At 38.4% G+C, this 24,868-nt stretch overlaps 1 protein-coding gene across 2 annotated transcripts in view; it reads left to right on the forward strand.

Annotated features, from left to right (window-relative positions):
- The window catches only part of ZFPM2 (zinc finger protein, FOG family member 2), a 323,709-nt gene that overhangs the window by 158,000 nt on the left and 140,841 nt on the right, over positions 1-24,868 (forward strand). For both annotated transcript variants that reach the window (XM_052788292.1, XM_052788290.1), the window contains one exon: positions 3,908-4,026. In XM_052788292.1, coding sequence (XP_052644252.1) covers positions 3,908-4,026 — 119 coding nt within the window. The remainder of the gene's footprint in view (positions 1-3,907; positions 4,027-24,868) is intronic.

The raw sequence follows: 24,868 nt of genomic DNA on the forward strand, positions 1-24,868 counted from the left end.
AACTTTGCCATAGGAACGATGAATCCCCGGGGTGTGTATGAATTCTGTATATTATAATTTGCTGTTACGTGAAGGAGCGTTATGTTCAGTGTTCAGTACTGAGGTGGTCTGTTGCAGTTGCTGGTCACTAGAAATTCCTAACAGTGTTTGGCACAGAATTTTCTGCTTCCTTTGGGCTGGAGTGCAGATTAAAGGAAGCTGCAGCAGTCTTTCATCCTTTCCTTTTCTCCCCGCTCGTTGGGATCTCCATGGCCAGGCACCTGTGAAGAATCAGTACCAGCTGAGTCTTTACACTTCTTACTGCAAGTGGTGATACAGCAATAAAATCTCTGCTCCTCTTCCTTTTCCTGATGTAATCTGTGAAAATGCTGAGCAGTTGTGCAGGGGACGGTAGCTGCAGAGAGCACTTCTGACTTACATCTGAGCTTCTTCTAAGGCTGAAGGGGAAAATCTTGTCTTGCTGACACATTTTTCAAACTCTTTTAATTAAGAGTCACAGGGTGGGGTTCTCTTTTTCCAGCAGGCTCCCTTGAGGTCACAAGTTTCTTGGGGCCACAGGTATGGCACCACTTCAACCAGTGTCCTCGTGGGAAGCCAGCAGGGAGTGGGGGACAGCCCTGTTCTCGCCAGCGGGAGACTGGGCCCCTCTGTTACCACAGTTTTGAGACCATTCGCCAAATAAATAGGAAGTTTTCAGAGGATGAAAATGTTGTAAATGAATGCAGGAAAGTTGCAGGCTCCTTACTCCAGGGTCAGGGGAATTCAGGAGAGGATTTTTAATGGTGACATTTGTAATCTTTCTTCTACAAACCCTTGTACCAGCCCCTGGCCTTCCTGCTTAGGGCTGACAAAGGAATGTATACAGGGATTTTACAAAAGATGCAGGCTCTGGTAGGAAAAAAAAAATAATCTTAGCAGATGCTTGTAGACCCTGATGTACAGTGCTTTTTTAGCTTACAGCTCTCTTGGTGTTAATTTTTACCCCTAAAGAAACAAAGGTTTTCAGTGAAAAAAAAAATCTTTGCCAAGAATCAGATTGTAATGTGCTGCACTTTGTACAAGCGTAGCCAAAATGTCTGTGTTTGCCAAAACATACAAGCAGATTATCCTTCCCAACTCTAACATTCACCCATAGTGTTAAAATGGCTGCTGGTCATGGTGACCAGAGAGAAATGTATCTTTTTTGGAGAACTATGATCAAGGGAAATGGGAAGGTTATGCAGCAAAATGTTGTGTAACCCTGTCTGCAGTGTGCTGCTCTGTCGTGGTGTTCTGAGTGGAGGGGAAAATACAGCAGCTTCAGTACAATTCAGCATGATGTTACCCCATCCGTAGTACATTTCAATGTATTCATACATATTGAAATGTATTGCCCAAACTACAACTTGAGACTGTAACGAAAGAGAATAAAAGAGAGAAAGAATCCATATTAGCTTAATTAATTATCAACTGGAGGAAAAAAAAAAAACAGTTTTGGAAGATAATTGCTTGGTTTCATGTTTGACTCAAACCTGAACTACATAGCAGGTACAAGAGTCACGTTATTAATTTTACTTAAAATATAAAGTGTAATGATATGTGCCTTAAAACTTAGGTAGGTTTTTGGATATCACTGGATGATCTGCCCTAAGTTTGTCGTTCTTAATCCATTAAAAGACAGGCCTGCTTGTAAATCCACAGGTACAGATAAGGAGTCACTGTTTGACTGTGTCTGAACCCTTTTCAAATGAAAAATGTCAGTGGCAGAAAGGGAGGCTGAATTATTTTTTAAAAGGGTTTTCAAAGATTCTCATGATTCGTCTGGTATCAGTTAAATGTGACATGTCCATAGACATGGCTGTTTTTTAGTGTGTAAAAGCAAGCAAATGCTACAGTTTTCATCTCTCATGTAGAGAGAAAATGCTGCAGTATGCCTAAGTGATCAACATGTTACCTTGCAATACCAGAAAGATTTCTTTCTTCCATAATTAACATATAAAAAGATTTTTTAATGTTAATACAATTTGTAACAATGTGACTGTGAGAGGGAAAAAAATGCCTTTTTTTTGTTGTTGTTTGGATGCATATATAACACATGTCTAAATTAGATATAATTAATCCATAAGCTTTCCTGCTCACATACTGCCTTTTAAAATGTCATAGCACTGTCACGATGAGGACTCACCGGCATACATAGAAGCTTTTGTAAACTGATACAGCTCTATTTCCTAGATTTGTTCCAGTTTGCAGGAAGGATCTGATGCACAATTTTACGTAGAGTAGTTTTGTAATCTGCAACACTCAGAGGTGAAATTAAGATTTCTGTGCTTGAATATGGAAGCTGGAGCCAAGTCTTCTCTTTGGAAAAAAGTCGAGATTAACCCCTGCAGACAAGGAAAAACTTTGCAGCCTGGCTGTAACGTAAGTCCAGGCATCCATGGGAATGGTTAGCTCGGGGAAGTCTGTGGAGACTGCCTGTAAGCCAGGAGGAGTTACTCACTTCCTCCGTCCCAAGGTTCATTTCACAACAACTGCCAGTTTTAATCTGGGACGAATTGACTTCTTGCACACTTGGACTTTACCCTGTTTGTGGAAAAGCACCGTCTTGACTGGGGGTAGAGTTGTTGAGAAGGGACGTGCTGATGCAAAAGGCAGGAGTTTGTGTTGCATCTGGTTGGTATGGAAAGGGAGGAAGGGGCTTTAGCAGGCAGGGAAAACAGCTCGGGCGAAATCATGGCTACAGCAAAGTCGAGGTGAGCTCTGCCGCTCGTGAGAACACTGACAGATTTTTTGCCTACCTTCAGGAAGGCCAAAGCTTGGCAGTGCAACACCATGTAAAAATTCAGTTAAATGTCTAACAAGAAAAGCACAGATGAGCCCCTCCTCCTTGTTCCATTTTAACCCTCTTAAAGTTTGGAACCAGAATTTAGTTGAATTGTTTTAGAAAAGAACGTTAGAAATTGTGTATATAAACAAAACTGTTGCTACAGTTTTAACTGAAACATTTGTTCATAGAAGAATAGGCTTATTGAAGAGACTGCTTTCAAAAAAGGGCTGTCCAGAGTATTTTTTTAATCCTGAAATGAACTGAAAAAAATTTTTATTTTTCTTCCCACAGTGATGATCAATTGTGTATTATTCTTTCTCTTTTCACTGGAAAAACCCAGAAAAGTTAAAGAAGTGAGCTAAAGTATCAATTTCACTTTTAAGTGTTAATTTTGAAGTCCTTACTTTCAAAAATAAAATTTGCTTTTAAGAAAAATTACAAATTGGGACACACTAAAAAGAAAAAAAAATTAACCATACCGCCTCCCCATTGCTTTTACATATTTTGTGTTAAAACCTTAAGCTAAAATTGTTTGGGGTCTAATTCTGAAACGTTACTGCCTGTAAAACCTCACTCAGTTCAAAATCCTTTTTTTAATTGTAGTAAATGTTTTTAGTAGTTTCTTCAAAATTAGTAGAGTCTTGTGGATTTATATCACTGTGTGGTATGTCTCTCAACTTTTTAGTAGCTGATTGCTTCAGAATGTGGTCCTGTGACAGCAAAATGCACCAAGGAGTTTAATGCACCAGGTGCGGATGCTATTCCTTCCAGCTGTCATCTCCCCCATCCTCAGCATTTCTTAAGAACTTTTATGTATCCACTATTCTGAATAAAAATGCCTTCAATCTCTAATGCGTGTGAAAAGATGCAAGAAAGGAACGGGACTTTCTAAACCGAATTTGAATATAATTATAAGGGAAAAAGGGTTGTTTTTCTTTTGCAGGATGACAAGATCAGTTGTTTTTCAGACAAGCATAATTAATTCTCATTATATGGGCCCTCAGAACATTGTGCGTATAAAGCCAGCACAAAGGCAGAGGTGGTTGTTGTCAAGGCACAAGTGAAAGTACTCTCAACACTGCTTGTTTTCTTTGTTTGCAGGAGAGTTGGAGGTGGTCCAGAAAGACGGGGAGCGCAAGATTCAGAGCCGGCAGCAGCTTCCGGTTGGAACAACATGGGGGCCTTTTGCTGGGAAGATGGATCTGAATAATAACACCTTGGTATGTTGATGCTCCGAGACGCTTTGCTTCGTTATATTGTGTGTTGGTCTTTAGGGAATAGCCTGAATTATTACTCAGCCGGAGCATTTGAAAACAGGCATTGTTAGCTTTCACGGACAGTGGTATTTGGCTCTTTTCCAATTAGTTCATCTATGGCAACCGTCCACATAAAGTTATTTGGAGCACAGGTTAATAGTATTTAACTTGTTATTTTACAGCCGGGAAACGTCACTTCCTTATTTGCTGAAGCAAGCAGTTGCATTTCAGTAGTAATATGTGATTTTTTTAGTGGCTTTTTTAAAATTTTTCATAGCATTAATTGCTCAATACTTAATTTATATTAATGGATGGTATAGAAAAGAAATAGCTACATTATTTTTAGGATAAAATTAATTAAATTTGCCTAAAAGTTAATGTTACTGAACATAGCAAGATCTTCCATCAGCTTAAAATTATTTTGAAAGGTATCAAAAGGCACCTATATCATATGATATATTCTCAGTTAGCCTTGGTTTTTATTCTGATTGCAGAAAGTATGTGGGCCATATTACTTAAAGGTAATGCTTTCCTGGTCTCAGTTCAGTGCACTGAAAATCATGTCATTCCTAGGTCTTCATTTCATTTTTGTTTGTATCGGTTTTAACTCTGAGCTTCAATATTATTTGTATATAGTTCAGATTAATTTTCTGAGAATACATGGAAAGGTGACCCTATATTGAAAAAAAGCAACTGAAATCTCTAGAAGAAGGGTTTAGACAAACTTGGAAATGCATTGCCCTGTGGGATACTTCTGAAAGACCATTATGTTCAGCTTGATCACTGTTTGCTATTACAGACTTTGCATTAATGTATTAGCTTAAAGGCCTGTGCAACTGTTTCACAGAAGGGTATTACATACATTTGGGGTAGATATATCTGTGCCGGTAAATGGAGAAGCTGAGCTTCCCAGTCTTGGGGGTATTGTCCTGCCCTTGGAGGACCTGAAGAGAGTGAGGAGTGCTGAGTTGCTGAAGTACCATCTGGGACAGTGTGAGAGAGGGGGGTTGTGGACGTGGGAGAAAAAGGGGGGAACTGATAGTCTTTAACTCCTCCCTGGGGAACCTATGCCTATATATTGGAGTTCTCTTTCTAAAGGCTTGCTGGATAGTATGCATGTTACTTTCTGTAAATATGCATATTAAAATCATAGTGAAGTGTTATTCTGAGTACATAGTAGCCATTTAAGATTTTGATATTTTGTAGACTGATTAGCATAATTTACTAATCAAAAGGTGCTAACAAGATGTTACAGAAAGTGGCATGGAAACTTGGTCTAAGTTTCCTAGAGTTCAGTATTCCCAACCCAGAACAGATTTCCCATTCAGGCACCCAAATAAAGGATGGATTTTCAAAAGTACCGGACACTCAGTGTGTCTTATTGTTAGAAAGAGGAAACTGGACAATTTGAATACCTCTCCCCATTTTTTCCATCCATTTCATTTTTATTTTTTCATCTATTTTATTCTTGGTCTATCAGTATTCTCTGAATGTTTTTCATAAAATGTCATTTGCAACAACTACCAATAATTCAAATAATTTTCTAAGATTCCACTATTACTACTTTCATCAACTTTCATGCAACAGAAACCTTAGTCCTGGTGTAGCTCAAAGTCAGTCCATATAATACCGTAGGAAAAATTCTAGCTTTGTGTTGTCCCTATTGCCCTGTCCACTTGTACCACTTCCTCAGGTATGTAAGACTTGAAGATAGTGCTTGAGTATGGGAGATGATGTTGATTGACCGTTCACTACAAAAGTTACCATTATCAGATATTCTTAGGATGAATTTGCAGTATGTCAGCAGTTGATCATATTGTCTCATTTTTGTTTTCTGAAGGAGATGCAGAGCAACCACAATCCTTCTAGCAGGAGCTTGCTTCTCCTTTGGTAGCACAGGCATATATTAAGGTCTGTTATTACTTTGTGAATTTAAGCAAATACCATTTTTGCTGTAACAAAAACATTTAGCTAAGATATTTTGGTTTTAATGAACTTATAATTAAGCATTGAGCAGAGCTGACTTTTTAGTTTGGTGCTTGTAATGGGATGGAACAACTTTCTCAACCTAGTTCAGAGAGATGTGGGATGAAAATCTTCAGGACTTTTTTCTCACTAAACTGGAAAGATACTCCTTTGTTTCTTGTCAAATTAAAAACCATAAAGTGTATTTTAGCTAACACTTGAAAGATTTTATTTTTGTTTTGCCTACTAATATAAGTACATTTGGAAATCTGAAAAAGTTCCTGTAAACAGAATTGTCATCTTCAGCAATATCATTTTGTCTCCTGAGCAACTCCATCCTTTGAGGTAGTCAAAACTGAACTGGGTATGATCCTGACTAATCTGAGTTAACTTCTAAGATGGATCTGACTTTGAAGTTTGCCTAACTTTGAGCAGGACTTTGGACTGGATGACCTCCAAAGGTCCTTTCCAACCTGAATTATTCTGTGATTCTAAGTATTGTTTCTTTTCCCCAAATATCAGATGTTTCCTGTAATCCTACATTTGTTACTTTAAAATGCTGTGTGAAGAAATGTAAACCTTTTGATAGAACTTTAATTTACTGTTTAAGCAACACAAACTCAGTGCCAGCTTCTACATATTTTTCTTTTTATCTTTTTTTTCCCCCTTGAAACGATTCTGGTTTATTTATGATTTTTCTGTTTGCTTGACACATTTGATTACTTTTCTCACTAGTGTAAATGCTTTCTGTTGTTCATAAGGGCAGTTGCATTTGTTTACTTAAGTTATTTATATCTGTTTTGAAAAGCTCACTTGGGTAAAGCCTCATCTCCCTAGAATTCAATCAAACCTTCACATCAGCAGCTGATAGCAGGTTTAGTTCATTTCTGAATGAGAACTTCAATCATTGCACTGTTATAAACATCAAATAATTTTTGGAAAAGAGCTTTAATGTGAATTTTTGGTATAGAGAGGAAAGGAAAGAAAAATTCATGGAACCTCGGGTGAGTAAATATCACAATTTTTGCAGCTGGTCTTTTTATTGGAAAATATGTTTGTAGCTGACTACAAGTATCTTACCTGACTTTACTGTTCAGTGTTAGCAATGTGACACTGCCTCACAGGATTCATTACCTAGCTATAACAGTTACAGCGTACTTACTACCCTTGTACTCTGCACTGTATACAGCCTGTACACGTAAAATCCTGTTGAAGTGCTTCTTATTTCAAGCAGTACTGTGTTGCTGAATACAATCTCACTGCTGTTGGCTCAGGAGACAGATTAAGCTAATGAATTCAGCATAATTAATTGAGTCACCATGCCAGATGTCAAATACTTTTTAGATCTTTCAAGTTTTTGTCTTGAAGTATATTACCAATATACATCTCAGAGTAGTGGAAGGTTCGGTACCTTGAACAAAAATGATCTAAGTAAGTGCTGTTCGCAATTGCAATAGGAATAGCAGCTGTTGACTTCATCAGCAGTGCTGCAGCACTGTCAGGAGATACAATAAAGCAACATCCATATCAGGACTGCGGAATACTCAAACTCTAATGCTAGACTTGAAATAGCTCAATGACTAATAAAGTTCTTAATTGTTCTCATCTAGGAGTTAGCCAATAGTCATGAATTACACAGAGTGATCAAGACCCCTTATGAAATAATGTACCCCGTTGCATTACTGTTACTGTTGATGAAACAATCTGCATGCAGCCACCAGAAGTCTTAAGAATGTTGTTTTTAACAACAAAGAGTGAGTCTCAGATATTAAAACTTGTCTAGGCATTTAATTCCCATTTCAATCTGAACTTAAGAACTCCTGATATCATTATTAAATATTTATAGATATCTATTTAGATACTTTTATTATATTTAGAGTGATAGATCTCCTATTTAGATACCTTTAATGATCTGTTCCTGTAATTTTGCCAAACTGGCAAAATTCTCCTGCTCTCAGATGCATGCATAGTTTGTATCCATCTGCATAATTGGGCATAGAGGTTATTGCCTTCCATTTCCTTCCACTTCTTCCACTTTCCATCAACTGTTCCATAATAGTTGGTAGTCCCAAGAAAATGAAATGCACAGGAGTATCTTTTCAAGCCTAGAAAGTGTACTTCTAAAATAAGAGCTTGTTCTCTTGTTTTGTAGTAAAAAGAGATCACCTACGTGTTTCCAGATTCTGTTTTGAGATTTAATATAATGTTACCATTTTGAAAAACAGACACATGAAGAGTTTTGTACAATACTGCTTTCTATCTATATTTGGTGAGAACTCAGCTCTACAAGGAAGGCAACATGATTTAATCACTAGTTTTACCAGGAAGGCTCCAACTTTGCGCCTTGCTGTGTCACAGGAAATTCAGTAGTTCGTGGGTACCTACAAGTAGGTAGGAATATATTTCGAAGCGTGAAACTCCTAGCTTGTGATACCAGTCTTTAACGGGAAAGTGGATTTGCGCAAATGTCAAGTCTAATGTGAACAGGCAGGTGAGAAGAGCAGAAGACCCCTCTAGGCTGGCCATGCAAACCACTGAACGAGTAGCTGCTGTGTGTAAGCAGCTCTAAATTCAAGGCACTAGCGGCTTGTTTAAGAAGAAGCCATTTGCTTGCTTTTTCCCAGCCATAAATGTTTTTCCTGTCTGAGGGTACAAGTTGATGGGAATGAGGCCCTTGGAAACAAAAGCGGCACAGAACCACGTAGCCCACGACGGGTGTTGAGCAGCGTCTCGCGCCATCGCTCTGGTGGTCGTGTGGAGGCATTCTGAAAGGCCTTTTCCCTTGGCTGCCGCCATCTAGTTTTTGGTGTTAATCTGTGCCGATGGCAGGGTTTTGCAAAGCGAAACAATGAGCAGCTGGATCCTGCCCCCCGTTCTCATCGTCTTGTCGCAGGGAGGAGCGCGCGGGGCAGGCCTGTATCAGCCTGATAAGGAAAAGAGGATTCAACGTGGCTGTGAAGGGAATCCGCGGGAGGAAAGTGTGCAGGGTTGGGCCAGGCGAGCAGTTGGATGCAGCAGGGACCAATTAATGGGATCTGGGAGGTTCAGCGCCAAAGTGACACTTCTGGAAGATATCCCCATGAAACCATTTGACTGGGTAGCGTGTGAGGGGCTGAGGAGCCAAGGTTCAAAATGCAGTTAAGTTACTCGCTCGCTAATCTGTGGCTGGTCACTTTGGGTCAAAAACCTCGTATCTGTAGTAGCCAGCAACTTTTAATCTTCAGAGTTGCAGTGCGAGGGTTTTCCGGGCACTTTGGTTGGAGGTGCTGTACAGCCACCGAGACAGACGGTAGTCTGTCTGTAGTCAGGCTGTAGTCTCTGGTTCTCTTGTTCAAACACAGAAAGGGATAAGGCAGTTTTTATCTTTAGATATTTACCTGCAAATGGGGATTTGGGTTCTTATTATCACAGAGCCATTTTTATATTTAATTACCAAAAATAGCGTATTGAGTAATGAACCTTGATTCTAATCTATGTTATACTATGTTATACAATGTTTAAGTACCTCAAGTGACTAGAAAAGCATTTCTTTCTCATTTTTACTGCTGTTACTGTCAGGCTCTTCATGTTTAAAGCTAGCTTAAAACCACTTCCTTCTGTCCCAAACATGAGCGGACGTTAAAGTAGCACATTAATGGACAGCCCATTGTGTCACACTTACTTACAGCGATGGGCTGATGCGCTGTGCAAGCATCAGGGTTAGCCACTTCATACAGACTGAAACAAAAAGCACGGAGATAGGCCAAGATGATGTGCACATCCACACGGCCATCCACAATGGTCTTTGAGAACACATCTCCTCACGTTGACTCACCTTTTATAAAGTGCTCTCCCGTTTATATAGACATGTAGTTGAGGGGAATGCAATGACAGAAGAAATTTTTTTTGAAAATTCTGTGAATAATTGTAGTTTAGACGCTTCTTTTCTTTCCAAAAAAGTTATTTCTGCTCCTTTATTTACACTTACACAACAGAGTTAACTTAAAACATGTTACTAATATAGCAAGATGTGGTAACACTCTGAATAAACACCCAGTTTTGAAAAAGGCCGAAAGCATTTGTTTCCAGCTTGCGGAATTAGTTTCCAGAATATGAATAAGTGATGAAGCAAAGCAACATGGTCCATGAAAAGGGAGCACATTGATTGTGCACCTCTCTCTAAATGCTGTCAGTACACTGGTATTAGTACTGCATGGCATTATCATAGCCTTAATTTTAAGATATTAAATTTTTAAGGGACATACAAATATGGTTTGTTTAATAAACCAAAACACATGTTCACAGGAAGACAGGATTGAAATTACGTTGTTCCTTTTTTATTTCTTTATTTCTGAATTGGTGATTTCCAGAATGTAGTATTATGTCAATAGGGGATTTTCACATAAAATTGCTTTTGTTTTTTAACTTCTTTTCCTTGGCTACAGCACTTTTTTAAGACTGCAGATACCCATTGTTCATTTGGACACCTGTTTATCAAAACAGCAGAACTTTAACACTTGTTTAAAACTACCACTGGTCACTTTGAAAGGTCTTTTTAAATAATTAAGTTACTTGGTGCTTGCTATAAGCATCTTCATTAAGCAGAATTTACCCTAATACTATTGTAATTAAGTAGTAGATATTACCAATCATTCTCATTAAACTAACTCAGTTCCCTGGCAGAAAATTTAATAAACTATCATCTGTCCTATTTCAGCAAGCTTCATTTCAGTAGGGGGGTCCTTCTCAAAGTGGGAGTGTACCCTGGGGCACATTGCTGGGGAGCTGCTGAGAGCAGAGTGAGGGGACAGCCCAGTGGAAGAGATGAGGCAAGGTCAGGAGCCCAGGACAGAAAAAGGGCAAGAAAAGCTGGTTTGGGGCCTCCCAGGCAGCGGAAGCAGAGGGAGACACCATTTGCAAGTGCCAGGCTCTTCCATTTTAGGATGTGGGGAAAAGCAGAGAGAAGACAATGTGTACTGGAGCACATATTGCACTGATAAGCTGTTTAGAGAGAACCATTGCAATAAACTGTGCAGTAGCAACATATTCTTATGCTGCTAGACTATGGTCATCTAGTCTAATCTTCTCTGTGCCATAGGCTTTAAGACTCAAATACTTATTTTGCTGTTACAGATTTTGCTGAGTTTATAATGCAACTTTCAGAATGGGATGTAGCCTTATTTAAAAGCTCCGGGTGAGAGAAATAATTGATTTAGCTCCATTTAAGGTCATTCATGTAGCTCACTACACTGAAATACCTTACAGGCACAAGTTCAACACCCATGTTTAAGATGAGGAATGTAACATCAATGTTGTCATCTAAGGAAATTTTTAAAATTCATGCTTTTTATAGTACAATTCTTATTTATGAAACATGTATTATTTTAGACTAAGCAGATATAAAATGTCAGATTTAAATATTCAGCAGTTTTTGAAATAACTTTGTTCTTGTTAAAGAACACCACTTTTTTTACTCTGAAATAAAATTCAGTTTCTAAAATGTTGACACTTTTTTCAGTAGTTTCACATTCACAGAACAAGTGTGGGAAATTCTAGCTCCATCATTTGGGTGGAACATAAAGCTATGAAGTTGCTTGTGTCTACGAAGACATTTGCATTGTTAGGCCAAGAATTTGGTAGTTACAGTGGGCAGTGAACTGAAAGACCTGGAGGCTTGTGTTCTGTCTTTGACCACTAGAAAATAAAATGTCCTGGATACTCCTGGGTTTCTTTGGGGCAATTACACATAAAGCTATGCCTGCCTAAGGGTAGTTAGCCTTAGTGTACATCGATAGTGGAGAAAAGCACCGTGATGCTGTTGCCTGTGGAGCTGTGGTAGCACTTGTGTTGCGCTCAGCACGTTGTCCGGAGGTACTGTCTGGGCATACAAATGACATATGATTATGAAAACATCAACGGATGCTTTCCATAAGACTTGTGGAGGCAATAGCGGGCAGTTGTTTGGAATAAAGTGTGCTGTAGAGAAAATTCTGGTGTGAAGAGAAAATTCACATCTTGGTGGTATCAAAATTTGTTTGTGGTAATAAAAGTGCACACCAAGATACCATATCACAATAACAATAACAAGATTTGAAATTATTGTCTATCTTCATTAAAATAAAAAAAATGACTTCCAGTAAAGGAATGGAGCTGTGGTTTCAGTGAAAACAGTGGCTGCTTGCTGCTCACTTCCGTACAGTGTGATGGAATGATCGAAATTCCAAACATCAGGTCCCTTTCTGTCTGGATATGCTTGAGAGAAGTAGCCTGTAAATTTTCAAGAATGATGGAAATAAAAGGTATTTCTAGTTGTTTCATTACCAGCCAAATTAACTGCATTCTGTGAAAGTGTGGTTTCGAATGTTTTGAATAGAAAAAACCATCAATATTTTTAGTAAGTGTAGTTAGTACAGTATGTGTGAATACCTAAATGTATAAAAAAATTGCAAGTATAGCAAGTATATATATTTGTACATATATATATACACAATGTAAGTGTTTGTGAGTATATAAAAATAGCATATTCTAGTCCGAAGAAAATACTGACTGTTACTAGGTCCTAAAAATCAGAGTTTTATTTGAAAGACTAACATTTTGCTGAACTTTCTTCTCTGTTCAGCTATAGCTCCTTTTCTAATGATGTTGTAGTATCACATAGCCAGTAGCAAAATTTGTCCTTTTCCAGATGCAGCAGATCTACTTTGCACCACCAAAATATGGGCAATACAGAGCTTGGCCTGAGATCTTAAGTGCTGAGTGAGGTTTGTAAATGTCTGGGGCCTCATTTATCAAGCCCAGAGAACAAGTTCATCAATCTAATCCCATGGTGGCTCCTCAGGCTCCAGGGGAGCTGGAAAGACGATCAGCTCCAGCTATTAGGGCTCTGCTGCGAAGGGCGCAGGAGGCACCATCGCTTGCTGTCCTTGCCCTCCCTGCCAGCCCCAGACCGCCTGCAGTAGGGGTGAGGCTGCAGCAAGGGATGCACAGCTAGTACTCTGCCTGCTGATGTTATTTATTTACAGGGGTTGTGCGTGTCCTGAGACTCTGTACGTGATAAATTATATGCATAGCCTCACCAGATTTGATACAGTTTCACATTCGTGTACCATCTTAAATAACTTAGTATTAATTAATAAACTTTTGCCCCCTTTCTTTTCACTAATGCATTTTATCATGTATTGCACAGACTAGAGAGAAGGGGAACATATTTAGGAAATAATTGAGTTTTACGTAGACAAAATACCGTCCCTTCTGTGCTCTAACGGAAGGATAGCAGTCTGAATGCTACTGATGCATTTAGAATAAACTACATAGCATTTGAGATATCATCATAGTTTATGTAGATTATTCTCGCTCTGAGAAAATGTCTTATAATTTAAAATTCTCCCTGTCACAGATTAGTTTTTTATATCTTGTTTTTGACATTTGATTTGATATCTGAAAAGCATAGAAGAGATTTTTTTAAATAAAAGCTTCGTATATGTTAGTAATTATTATTTTTTATGTATTTATTTATAAACATATCACATTTCCCAAAATGCTTTTTTTTTCCTTTGAAGCTTTCTTTTCCACATCACAGTCTCTGATCTGGGAGATGAGTGACCACTTTTTTTAAAAGATGAAACTGGAACTCCTGCCATGTGTGAGGACATTAAAGACAAGTTTAGGGGAACTGAGGGAGGTGTGCCTTGGTGCTGGGGAGGTGAGGAAGGATTCTTCCCTCTCTCCCCCTCCTGCAAGCTGTTGTCCTCGCTTTTGGAAGAAAACTGGGACAAATTAGCATAAAGGGAAGAGAGCAATAAAGCAGAAAACAATAGTATGTCCGAAATACCTTAGTTTCTTCTTTTCTGCTTGTGTTGAAGCAAGCCTTGTTCTGTTACTGCTAATTTTTAATTTCGCTGTGGACCTCATAATATGTCTTAGTCTTATCTCTTTGCTTTTATGGTGTTTCTTCCTCTTGGATGTGGTTGCATTCCATACATTAAATATTGGATCTTGTTATTCGTATTTGTTAAATTCCAGATCATATTGTTCTCTTTTGGGATCCACTTGTTTCCTCCAAGCCAAAATACCATCTTAAACTGTACACTTCTCTGGTTGAGGGTTTCCCTTGCTTCTTGTTTGCACCTGGATTGTGGTCCATGGAAGGATATGATGGGTTGTATTAGGTGAACCTGCCAGACTCGTAGGTGTAGGTATCAGCAAGGAACATTTAGGTTAGATATGAGAAAGAGCTTCCTAATGGTAATGAGAGTGAAAGGCTGGAAGAGCTTCAGGAGGTTGTAGTAAATCTGTGGCTGTTGTGTTTAAGAACAGGCTGGACCAAGACAACAGGAGTGGTGTAGGTGCAGCTGAGCCATGGCGTGGGGGAAGGAAACAGAGCAGATGACCCTGTGGCTTTTGGCACCCTGATGCTGAGAAATGTCTGCAGCCAACTTCACTTGTTCAGCTGCCCAGAGACACCTGCAGGTAGCTAAAATCTTTCAAGACTGGCTTTAAAAGGCCAGAATGAGAAACTGTTTTTTGTAGAAAATGGCAGATGGGACATTACAGGAAGCTAGACAGTTGGTCACACCAGTATAGGATACCATTTTCAAAATCTAATTGAAATATAACAAGGGCTTGCTGGGAGATAAGGAAGTAAGCTGCTATATTTCTTTGGCATGTCCCTTCCCAATTGCCTGCAGGTTTTTTTTCTTCTGAATGTTCTCCCTTCCCACTCCAGTTTCTTGCTAACTAAAGTTAGAATTAACACTCTGTGAATAACCAAATATTAAACCAGTGTGGCTTTTTGAAAGCATTATTTTCAGCTTTACTTAGGACTTCATTTCTAAGTATTCTGTACCTCTTCTTTAAGAAATACTGTCTGATTTATAAGGATCATTGTCCCAGGTTTCTGTGTCACAGATTTGCGAAGTGAGAGCAATGGTATTGCATTTTCAGGATGCCAAATGTGTGCACTTTGATCTGGCAGTACAGCATGCCTCAGGGAGTAAGCTGAATCTTGATTTCTATAGTCAGTCATCCACTATCGGGTACCAGAGCCCCGATTAGGCAGGCTGAAAAACAGGGAACACACCATGGGTTGGATGTGGAAACATTTGCAAGGAGGCTCTTGGCATCACCAGCATCCTTGGAGCTCATTTTGTGGTACTGTTTCTGTGCTAGTAAATCTCTTTAGTGCATACAGAAACAATAACAGGTACCTGTGTGTAGTAAATGACTGCACATGCACTGATTACTTTTGAAAACGCTTCTCCCTCCACCACCACATTCAGCAGTTGAAAATAGGAAGAATACCCGTATTTTGAAACTTGACCTCTCACAAATGTGAGACCACTTGGTGTGGTTATGCCTTCTTAACATTCCTCGCATTCCCTCTTCCAAGCCAATTGTGAGTGCTTGTTGCAGGGTTTAAGTGGCTTTGTAGTAGCACCTACTACGCTTGCTCTGGCTAGTGACATACATGGGACTAAATGGCCTTTCTGACCTTTAATAAGCATTTCCTTGTCAGTCATACCAAAGATACTTGACTATCTAATTCTTTGTTCACTATAGCTACCATAACTGTGAGGTCTCCTGAAGTCTTCAGAAATACAATCATGATGTTCTTACTGTTTTCTGTCTTTCTCTGGCTGTGGTGTTGGACAGGAGCGCTTGCAAAGTCTGCTTTGGGATAGTTGCAAGGCGTGGGGAAGTAAAGAGGTTGAGGGGGTGGCATTCACTGCTGTGGCCCACTGCAGCGTGGTATTCAACCTCATGAAAGGTGCAGCAGTGTGCTGCATGGATACTATCACTTTAAAAATTTATTGGGCTAACAAAGATTGTTGAAGTTATTTTCTTAAGACAACATATAACATGCAAATCTCTTCCAAATGAGGGATGTGTTAGAGATCACGGTTTATATGCCTGTATTTTTTACTGTAACTAGGTGTTTTTCTATTTCCATGTATAGTCTTTGAAAAAATATAAAGCAATGAAAGGGAATGCACAATGATCGCAAATTTTAAACGGTGATTAATAATGCACTTAGGACTTGATTTTGCCTAGCACTGAGCACCAGTGGGAGGTACTGAGCACCCCATGCTTTCATTCAAAGCAGTAGGGCTGAGGCATGCTTAGCATTTCATGACACCGAACACTGCAAGTACAGCCTATAAACCTCTCCATACAAGATAAATATTTGTTATTTTATTTGACCTTGAAGATGGGACTGGTTTGATAGGGTTAAGGTCAATGAGTATATTATTTTTAGACAAGATATGGAGTACATGGATGGTTCTGCTTTATTTTAGTGTGTTAACATCTGGCAGCATTCTGTGTTCCATATGCTGCTGATTGTCCTGATACATTCATCTTCAGCGATTATCAAAAAGATTTCAGTACTCTGGAGTTAATCACACATTTGAAAAGACAAATACATGAAGATAAGTAGAAAAGCTGGGGGGGGGTGTTGTGTATAAGACCAATATTCGGGTAATCTTGGCAAGTACCCTATTAATTTAGATTTTTTTTTTTAAATTGACTTAATTAGCTAATGTCTGTAAGCACTGTAAGGATGACAAATAGCATATTAGAGTTCAATATTGTTATCGCAACAGACATAGAGGACATTGCTCCTTGGAAATCTGATTGTGCCCTTTTAATTCTACATGTTGCACACTTGCTTATTTCTACTAATGATGAATAGTTAAAGGCATTTTAGATTTGCACCCTTTTGTTGTGTTATTTTTGTATGGCTTCAGTATATGAAAGTTTAGCTATGCTTGTGCTATTTCATTACAAAAAGCACACACATAAGTATCAACTGACTTTTTTTTTTCTTTTTTTTTTACACCAGTGTTTTCAGTTTTCCTAGGCTGATAACATTTTTTCCAAGGCTATAAATTATTATTTTCATTCTGTGCTGTTTTGGCCTTACATGCTAACAGCTTCAGGGGAGAAAGACTTAAGAGTTTCACAGAGAATTTGCCACATCAAAGCAGGTGTTCCCTTTTACAGTACCACCTTCTTTCTGAAAATGCAGAAAGTCTACCATGATCAGAACAAATGGTGAGGCAAAAATCAAACTAAGCCAGATGTCTGTCAACCCGGTACCTCTCTTGTGGCTTTTGCCACAGCCCACACTGACCTTAGAGACCAGTCTTCTAGGCTAGCCCACCGTGGGACTATCCCACGCCCCATATTCCTGCAAAGAATAATTCAAATAAGAAAACAGCCGTAGGGCTCAAAGTCTGGGAAGATGACCCTTTGCTTCCCACCCCTCCTGTAAGACAGCCCCTTGCTACTCCACTCTCTGCTAACAAGGAAGGGCACCATGAGATCAGCTGTGGCCATGGCTCTTCAGGCAAACCCTGAGACCAGGGTCTGTCCACACAACACGGCGTGGGACCTCTGGTCAACGTAGACATCAGGAAAGCAGCAGGAAGGCTAAAGTGGCAGTTTGCCACAAAACAGAAGGTACAGAACAAACTAAAGTAGCAATGTTGCTACTCAATATTTGTCTCTTAATTGAATATCCATCATTTCAAAGAAAAAAATAAAGGCAGCAAAGTCTCTTAGGGCACATAACATATCCTTATCCACCCTTCAGATAAAACTTGCTTTATTTTATCATGCACAAATTTCTTTAGATCTTAGCAGTGACCACTCTTCCTGTTGCCAATATCTATTAATGATAATTACTTCAAATACTATACTCACTCAGTGATAGCATCACATCATGGTGAGGAAGATTGTGATCTTATCTAAACCTATTCTGTTTAACTCTGACACTCCTTCTATTATAGTGGGGCCCCGATAAGATCATGCCTGTTAGGATCAGACATTAGTTGGAATCAATATTTGAAAATGTGCCTGTTTTTGCTTAATAGCAAAGTTAGTGTGAGGGTCAGAGTGAGATCATTTGTTGGATGAGATTGTACAGCTTCATCTTGTAATGGAAATGTGTTCTTTGCTTCAGCTGCTGGTGAAAAGTAAAAACAAGGGCTCTTTGAAAGCGGTACAGCTTTGCTAATAATCACTGTGTAAGGAAGATGCAATCATTATTATGATATTTAACATCTGTAGTACTGCAGCATGTTGAGGTTCTAGTCAGGAACTAGTGCTCCTTTGTGCTAGTCTCTGTCTGAACCTGATATTAAAAAGACAGCTGCTGGCCTCAGCTAGCTTAGGTCCTGGTTTTAGACCAGACGTGAATACAATAGCAACAAGCAAGTGTGGGAGGCAAAAGCTAAAATGGAGATAATTAAGATTAGTATAATAAACAACAGTTACATCACACTAAAGCAGCAGACCTAAGTTTTTTTAGAGATAGTGAATGAAAAATGCAGCAAGTTTGCAGATGATTTCGGAGAATTCTTTCAATGTGCATTAATCTAGTGGAAGAAAATACAAATAAATTTGTGGTGTTTATTTAGATGGGAATTTTGAAACTCATCTGCTGATAAAGAAGGATGTAATCTAGATCAGTGATGGTGACCCCTTTTAGTGCCTGGTGCCAAATTTATTTTAAAAAGCTCAGAAGCTCATGTGCTGCCAAGATAAATCTCTCTGTACTGAACTTGGCACCAGTGCCAGCAGTTTACGGTTACTGGTGGAGATGAACAGTCAGAAAACACAAAGCACCATAATGCTATTTTGCTGAAAAATAGAGTTACTCGTATTGTAAGACTTTTCAGGGTTTGGTCAAAGAAACCAAAGCAAAGCCCTGAGGGTATTGCATAGGATGTATGAGAGCTGCAGTGCCCCTTCCTGCTCAAGAACATTATTTTTTACTCATAAACAAAAAAGTCCAACCGAATAAATTAAAAATAAAAAGTGAGTGACCCATCGTTTTGATCACTGGACTGCAAAATGTGAGTGACACTAGTTCTGTGCCTGAAGTTGGTATCAAAGGGCCTCGTGCATAGCTTCCAGTGCAAGACAAGTGCCGTGACCACTAGACTACTCTAGAGGGAATGGCTCCAAGTGATATTTTAATAGATCTGTTAAATCATTCCAGTATAGAATAAAAATAAATTTGGAAATTTCCATATTTTTTCATGAAATGGGGTTCTGTTTGAATGTCCAGCTCTTTATTTAGACGGACTGCTAATATTAGGGATGTGCTAAGACCTGGGCTGTGTTTTATCAGCCATTTCCATTTCAGTAATGCCGCTCGTCACTGAGTGTGTCTGATCTTAACCTCTAACTTCTTGTGGTTTGACTTGGATTTCCTTTACAGTTTTCAACTTGATTGCAATTCCTCACATTTGACACACCAGTCACTAAATTTATGACACTGCTTTCTGAAAGAGATGAACGTACACATGACAGGAGTGATAGTTTTCACTAGACAAAGTCAGAAAGTTTCTGATTCAGAATAAAACTTATATACTGTTATGAGCTCTTCTAATTATATATGCATATGTCATTACCAGTATCACATATGTGCCAACTGGTAGTTATGAAGAAGTGTAACTGTAATTTTTGTTTGTTCAAACACAAAAGTAGGTGGAATGACGAATGAATAAATCATTGCACCAGAGTTAACAGTAAAAGCATGACTGAATTCACTATCATCGTAGTGCCTTTCAATTCAATTAAATGCCATTGCTTATTCTTTTAATATCATATATGAAAGCACAGTAAATTGAAATAAAATAAAAAACTCATCAAAGTGGATTTATATAGATGACATTCCTCCCCTATAAGATGCATATAAGAATATTTGAGCAGTATTTTGCCCACAAAATGTGAGGCATTTTCATGTTTTCATTGGACAACGCATACTTTTGGATACAATATGAATAATGAAGATGTAGATTTCATTTTACTTTTTATTTTAGTTGTAACAAATGGAGGGAGGAGTAAAGCCATTTCTAAATCATCCCTGAAAAGAATGGGAAGAATTTATCTATGAAAGAAATATGAAATATGTTGAGATTTTAGACATCTGTGTCACAGTGCAGGACAGAGTTTTTCTAAGACTGATTTTTCTCTATTTTCCCAACTCTGTTTTAATCTGGGTGCATCCCAAAAGTGTTTCTTGAGTATCCTGGTACTTCATTACAGTAGTTGTATACAAAAATAGGTGTTTTCCCACATATGCATTTCTACAACATGGCCTTCAGTAGATTAGTGACACAATTTGTCCTGAATGTCACTGAAAAACAATGTCTTGGTAGAATTTTGAAGCATCAATACTTAAACATAGATTTATTTAAAATGTTGACTTTTTGAACAACTCTAATTCTCCTCATTATTTCTTTCTTTGTTGTCTTAATTCTGAAATATAGTTTCAAATTCATGGAATAGCAACAATTTTCACTTGTCCTTTTTTATTTCAGAATTTTTTGTGCCATACTTTTGGCCACAGTGTGCTAGGTGTAGACTCCCAAATGCTTTAGTGGGGCAAGAGAGGTGGCTTTTTCTTTCCTGTTCTGAAACCATCATGAGTCTAATTTTAGACACAATGCAAAACAGAGCACTACAATTTTCTGCCTTACTCCCAGATACGTATAAAATAAGAATGTCATTAAGACAGTTGCATATATCTGAAGAAGTAACGTGGATTCAGAAATATTCCATTTTTTCCATGGATATCCCTTCTTTCTCCCTAAATAAAGAATGATGAAGAGCCATAGTTTTACCTTTATAATAACAAAATATTCCACTTACTCCATTCCTTAGTGCCCAGCATTGGCCACATACAGCATGTTTAAGACCTTCTGTTAAACTTGAGTGCCAGTGCAGTCAGAGCTTCACTTTAAACCTGACTCTGAAACAGATTGAAAAGCAATAAGAGGAGATTAAAGACAGTTATACCTGGATAAATAATGAAGAATAGTGTTTGTGACTATTCACTTGAATTCTAGGAGTTTATTTGATGTAACTCTATTTTTTTTTCCTTGTGCTTTCTGCTCCAAGAAGTTCTTGATACCCAGACTAGCCTATTAAATGTCACAAAACAGATAATCATGCTGTTGTTATTACAGTGTCTGAATCAAGATGGCAAAAAAAAGAAATCCCTTCCTGAAAGAATTCACAGACAAAGAATAGGAGAGGAGTATAATTTGATCACCATTTTTAAAATGGGAGATCAAGGTACAAAGAGATTAACGGACCTGCTTGACAGCACTCTGGAGGTCTCAGGTTTCCTACAGGTTAAACAAGTGCCTGTGTTACAAGATTATTGCCCAGAATGATGAGCAGACACCCAAAGACTTGTACATTAGCAGCCTATGAATTGAACTAATTTTTATAAAGTCTTCGTGTAAAAATTGTGAATAAAAAGTAGGCATGTAGGAATCCGTCTGTTTGCAGACAATTCATGATAGAAAAGACTAAACTTTTTATGAATATTATATGCAGATACTAACTGTAAAGAAAATGCAAATACAAAGCAATGCTCCTTTGAATGCATTCTCAAATTTACCACCTATGAAAAACAGAAGAAAATAAGTAGACTCCTACAGAAGTGCAATAAACAGCTACTCTGCAACAAATTCCCATCATTTCATAACTGATGGGTTAAAATTGGAACATGAAGGTATTTAACAAAAATCCAGATTTGCAAAGAGTGGGATCCCTTACCATGTAAAGCAATGATTAAACCAATTGATAGCACACTGGTGTGCATAGTCTGGATTATGTCTTTGAAAAAGAGAAAATGCTTGATGATGGTCTAGCAGCACTATGTTTCCAATAGGCCAGTCAGTCAAATGCAAATACAGTCTATAATAAAAAGAGCTGGTTGGCATAGTAATTGGGAAATGAATGTTATTTGTAGCTCCATATTTCTGTCTTTAGGAGTCTAAGAACTAGGAGGTTGGTATTGATAAGAGGGTTTGTGTATAAATCCTTTGTAATGAGGCTGTGCCTCTTCAGTCATTTGTATTAATTTTAACTTTAGATATGAACATCATTCTCTGAAAGGGCTGACAACTAAAATAACTAATTTCACAAATGTCTGGGGAAAAAAAATTTACTCATTTTAGAAAAAAAATCCCTGGGTTCTTTTTTGGTTGTTTGGTTGGTTTTGAGTGGGGTTTTTGCGGCAGGGGGAGTTTGGGGCTACGTACAGGATCACCTTACATGTCATGGATGGCATACACTATAGATTATAGCTGCATTTGTGCAGATACTGGCAAAGATGAGTTCTGGTTTAGACAAAGGAAACTATTATGTAGGAGAACTACTAACTGTAACATGTAGTTCAAGAGGTATAAACATCCTTGCTATCCTTAACTCAGGTCAAAAACTCTCTAAATGCCTTGAGATCTGCATCACCTCCAGCCATTGATATTACCCCCATGTAATTTTTTTTTTTTTTTTGGCATGTTTGGCTGATTTTTTTAGTAATGTATTTGACAGTTTCTGCTGTTCCATATCTTCATGGAGACTCCCATATTTGACATCTTGTTCATATTCTGAACTTCTAAATATATCTGTGAGGTCACCTGGTAATGCAGGACTGGAGGGTCTTAAACAGGAAAGAGATTGGAGCATTGTGGAAAAGGTCAAGTTCTGTCAGTGGCTTTGATTGCCTCCCTTTTGCTACTCTGTCTGCACCTCAGCTGCTCTCTCCATGCAGTCTCATTTCCTTCTACATGGATGTCCTTAACTCTTCTCTTTCCTTTCCCCGTCTCCTGATACCTATCTCTTATTTCTGTTTCTGACACTTACACCTTAGCCCTTCTCACCTTTCCAGTCTCTCCTTGTCCACTCTTCTTTTCCAGCCATGCTTCCTTCTCCTTCCTCTGATTTCTCTGTCTTTTTTCTTCTTGGCCTTCAAGACACCTTTTTCAATGCTCAAGAACTTGCCCTTCCTCAATTTCACACTCCACCCCATACAGGTAATTTAGAGTACACTGGCTGGAGGTAGCCTTTGGAGCTGATTTTAAGCAAAAAAGACTGACTGAATGGTGATTTTGTGTAAAATAGAAATGTGTGGTTAGTTTCCCTATTCAAGGTAGTACACCCATTGCTGTGGCTGGTCGTAGGGCTGATTTGAAAAGGATCTGTATACTTTTATCACTATCTATTACTTTGCCAGTTATAGGGACATAATCGGCTCATGTCTTTGGGCATTAGGCGCACACTGCAGAGAGCAGGAAGGAATCTCTTGCCTCTGCTCCTGCCCAAGTTTAACATTACACACAATTAGTCAGGTGTATTAAGGGCTTACTGTGCCATCGTCTACTTAAGCATCAGACATGGGTACTACCAGAGGCAAGCTAGCAGGCTCGATGGGCCAGTGGACTGATCTTACACAGTAAATCCCATGCTTTTGTGATATGTTGACAGACCCTTACCTTAAACAGTGCTAGCAGGCACTGCTGTAATAAAACCAAACTGGCTCATGCGCTACTTCTGAGATTTTCCATAAAAGCAGCATAAATGTTAATGAATAAATAATCTTCTCCTAAATTTTGTACAATAACTGAGCTTACCCCAGGCAGGATGTGCTGCTGTAGATCAGGGATTGAAATATGTGAGAATTCCTTATTCCTGGTAGTGCAGTGGGAGGAAAAGTTTGTCACTCCCCATGCCGTTTATTTCTCTGTAAGGTGTTGAGGGCTTAGGTCTCTTGTCTTTACACATCCTTGCTCATACTAAGTCGCTCACTAGGAGCTAACAAAAATTTTTGGAGGAAAGATAGATAACAGGGAAAACATGCAAAATATTAGTTAAATTAATAAAATAATCCCACTGCCCTGATCTTGTGTGCAGAAAGAAAAGAAGAAATTGAATTGAAAATGCATTAGGTAATGCCTGATCTAGGAATTAATCTGCTTACTTACACACAGCAGAGATACAAATTCTCTTGAGATAGCTAACTTGGTTTCTGATGTGGTATAATCCATGTTTACACATGTTGCACTGAATTGTAAAGAGAAAAGATTCCTGTGTAAAATGAAGCAGAGATGGAAAGCAGAATGAGGAAGAAAAATCTTTTTTTATCATACAGTAGTATTCTCTTTCTCACCATTCAAAAGAGCACATTAAACAAAATATGTTACCTCTGATCTGAACTGGAAAAAAGGTGCTCATTTTAATTGAATCTCCTTACTACAGGAGCTTTTAGCTACATTTTTAGCTGAGTGCATGAGGCTGCAGGAAAACGTAAAGTTATTGTTGTTCAGCCTCAATGGAAATGAAGATGCTGGAATCATACTTTCAACTTTTTATATATTGTTTTTTAATACATTTACTTTGAGTAGTGCACATCATTCCTTTGCATTTGGATCACTCATTAGGCGTTTGTCTTTATTGACAAGCGAATGTCCTGTGTTCACAGCTTAACCTAGCTGTGCACTGGAGAACAAGATGTTGTTTAAGATAGTTTTTGAGGAAACACCTCAGGTAGAGATGGTCATCTCGTCATCCATGGCTATCTAGGAATTTGTAGGTGATGCTGAGATGACTCTAGTTTCCTTGAGACTGAGGGCATGACCCACCTTTCTTGCCTTCGTCTTATACTCATCTTTGGAAATGAACTGGAGAAGTGTTTTGAGACATTTTAGAATTTGAGACACATTTCATTGTGAAATGGGGGTTCATCTTAAAGGGGTTTTGCAGTTTTCCAGATTTAAAAAAAAAAACCAAACTCAAAGAAGAAGATGTAGATCATCTGAGGACAATTACCCGAGAAGTTCTCTGAAGTATGAGGTGAGATCATGGCTACCCTGTCACTGATCAGCAGAAGAATTGCTGATCTGTCTAGTTATACCTTTAACAGCAAGTGTAAGGGGATGGAAATGGGCCATGAAGTCCTTGTAGGTGGAGTGCAGAGCGATGAATGGGTTGTTTTCAACCCTGATAAAGGTATCAATGAAAGAATCCAACTTTATTCAATAATAATCTGCATAATTAAACT

The sequence above is a fragment of the Harpia harpyja genome, chromosome 5 (assembly GCF_026419915.1).
Source record: "Harpia harpyja isolate bHarHar1 chromosome 5, bHarHar1 primary haplotype, whole genome shotgun sequence".
NCBI classification, from domain to species: Eukaryota; Metazoa; Chordata; class Aves; order Accipitriformes; family Accipitridae; genus Harpia; species Harpia harpyja.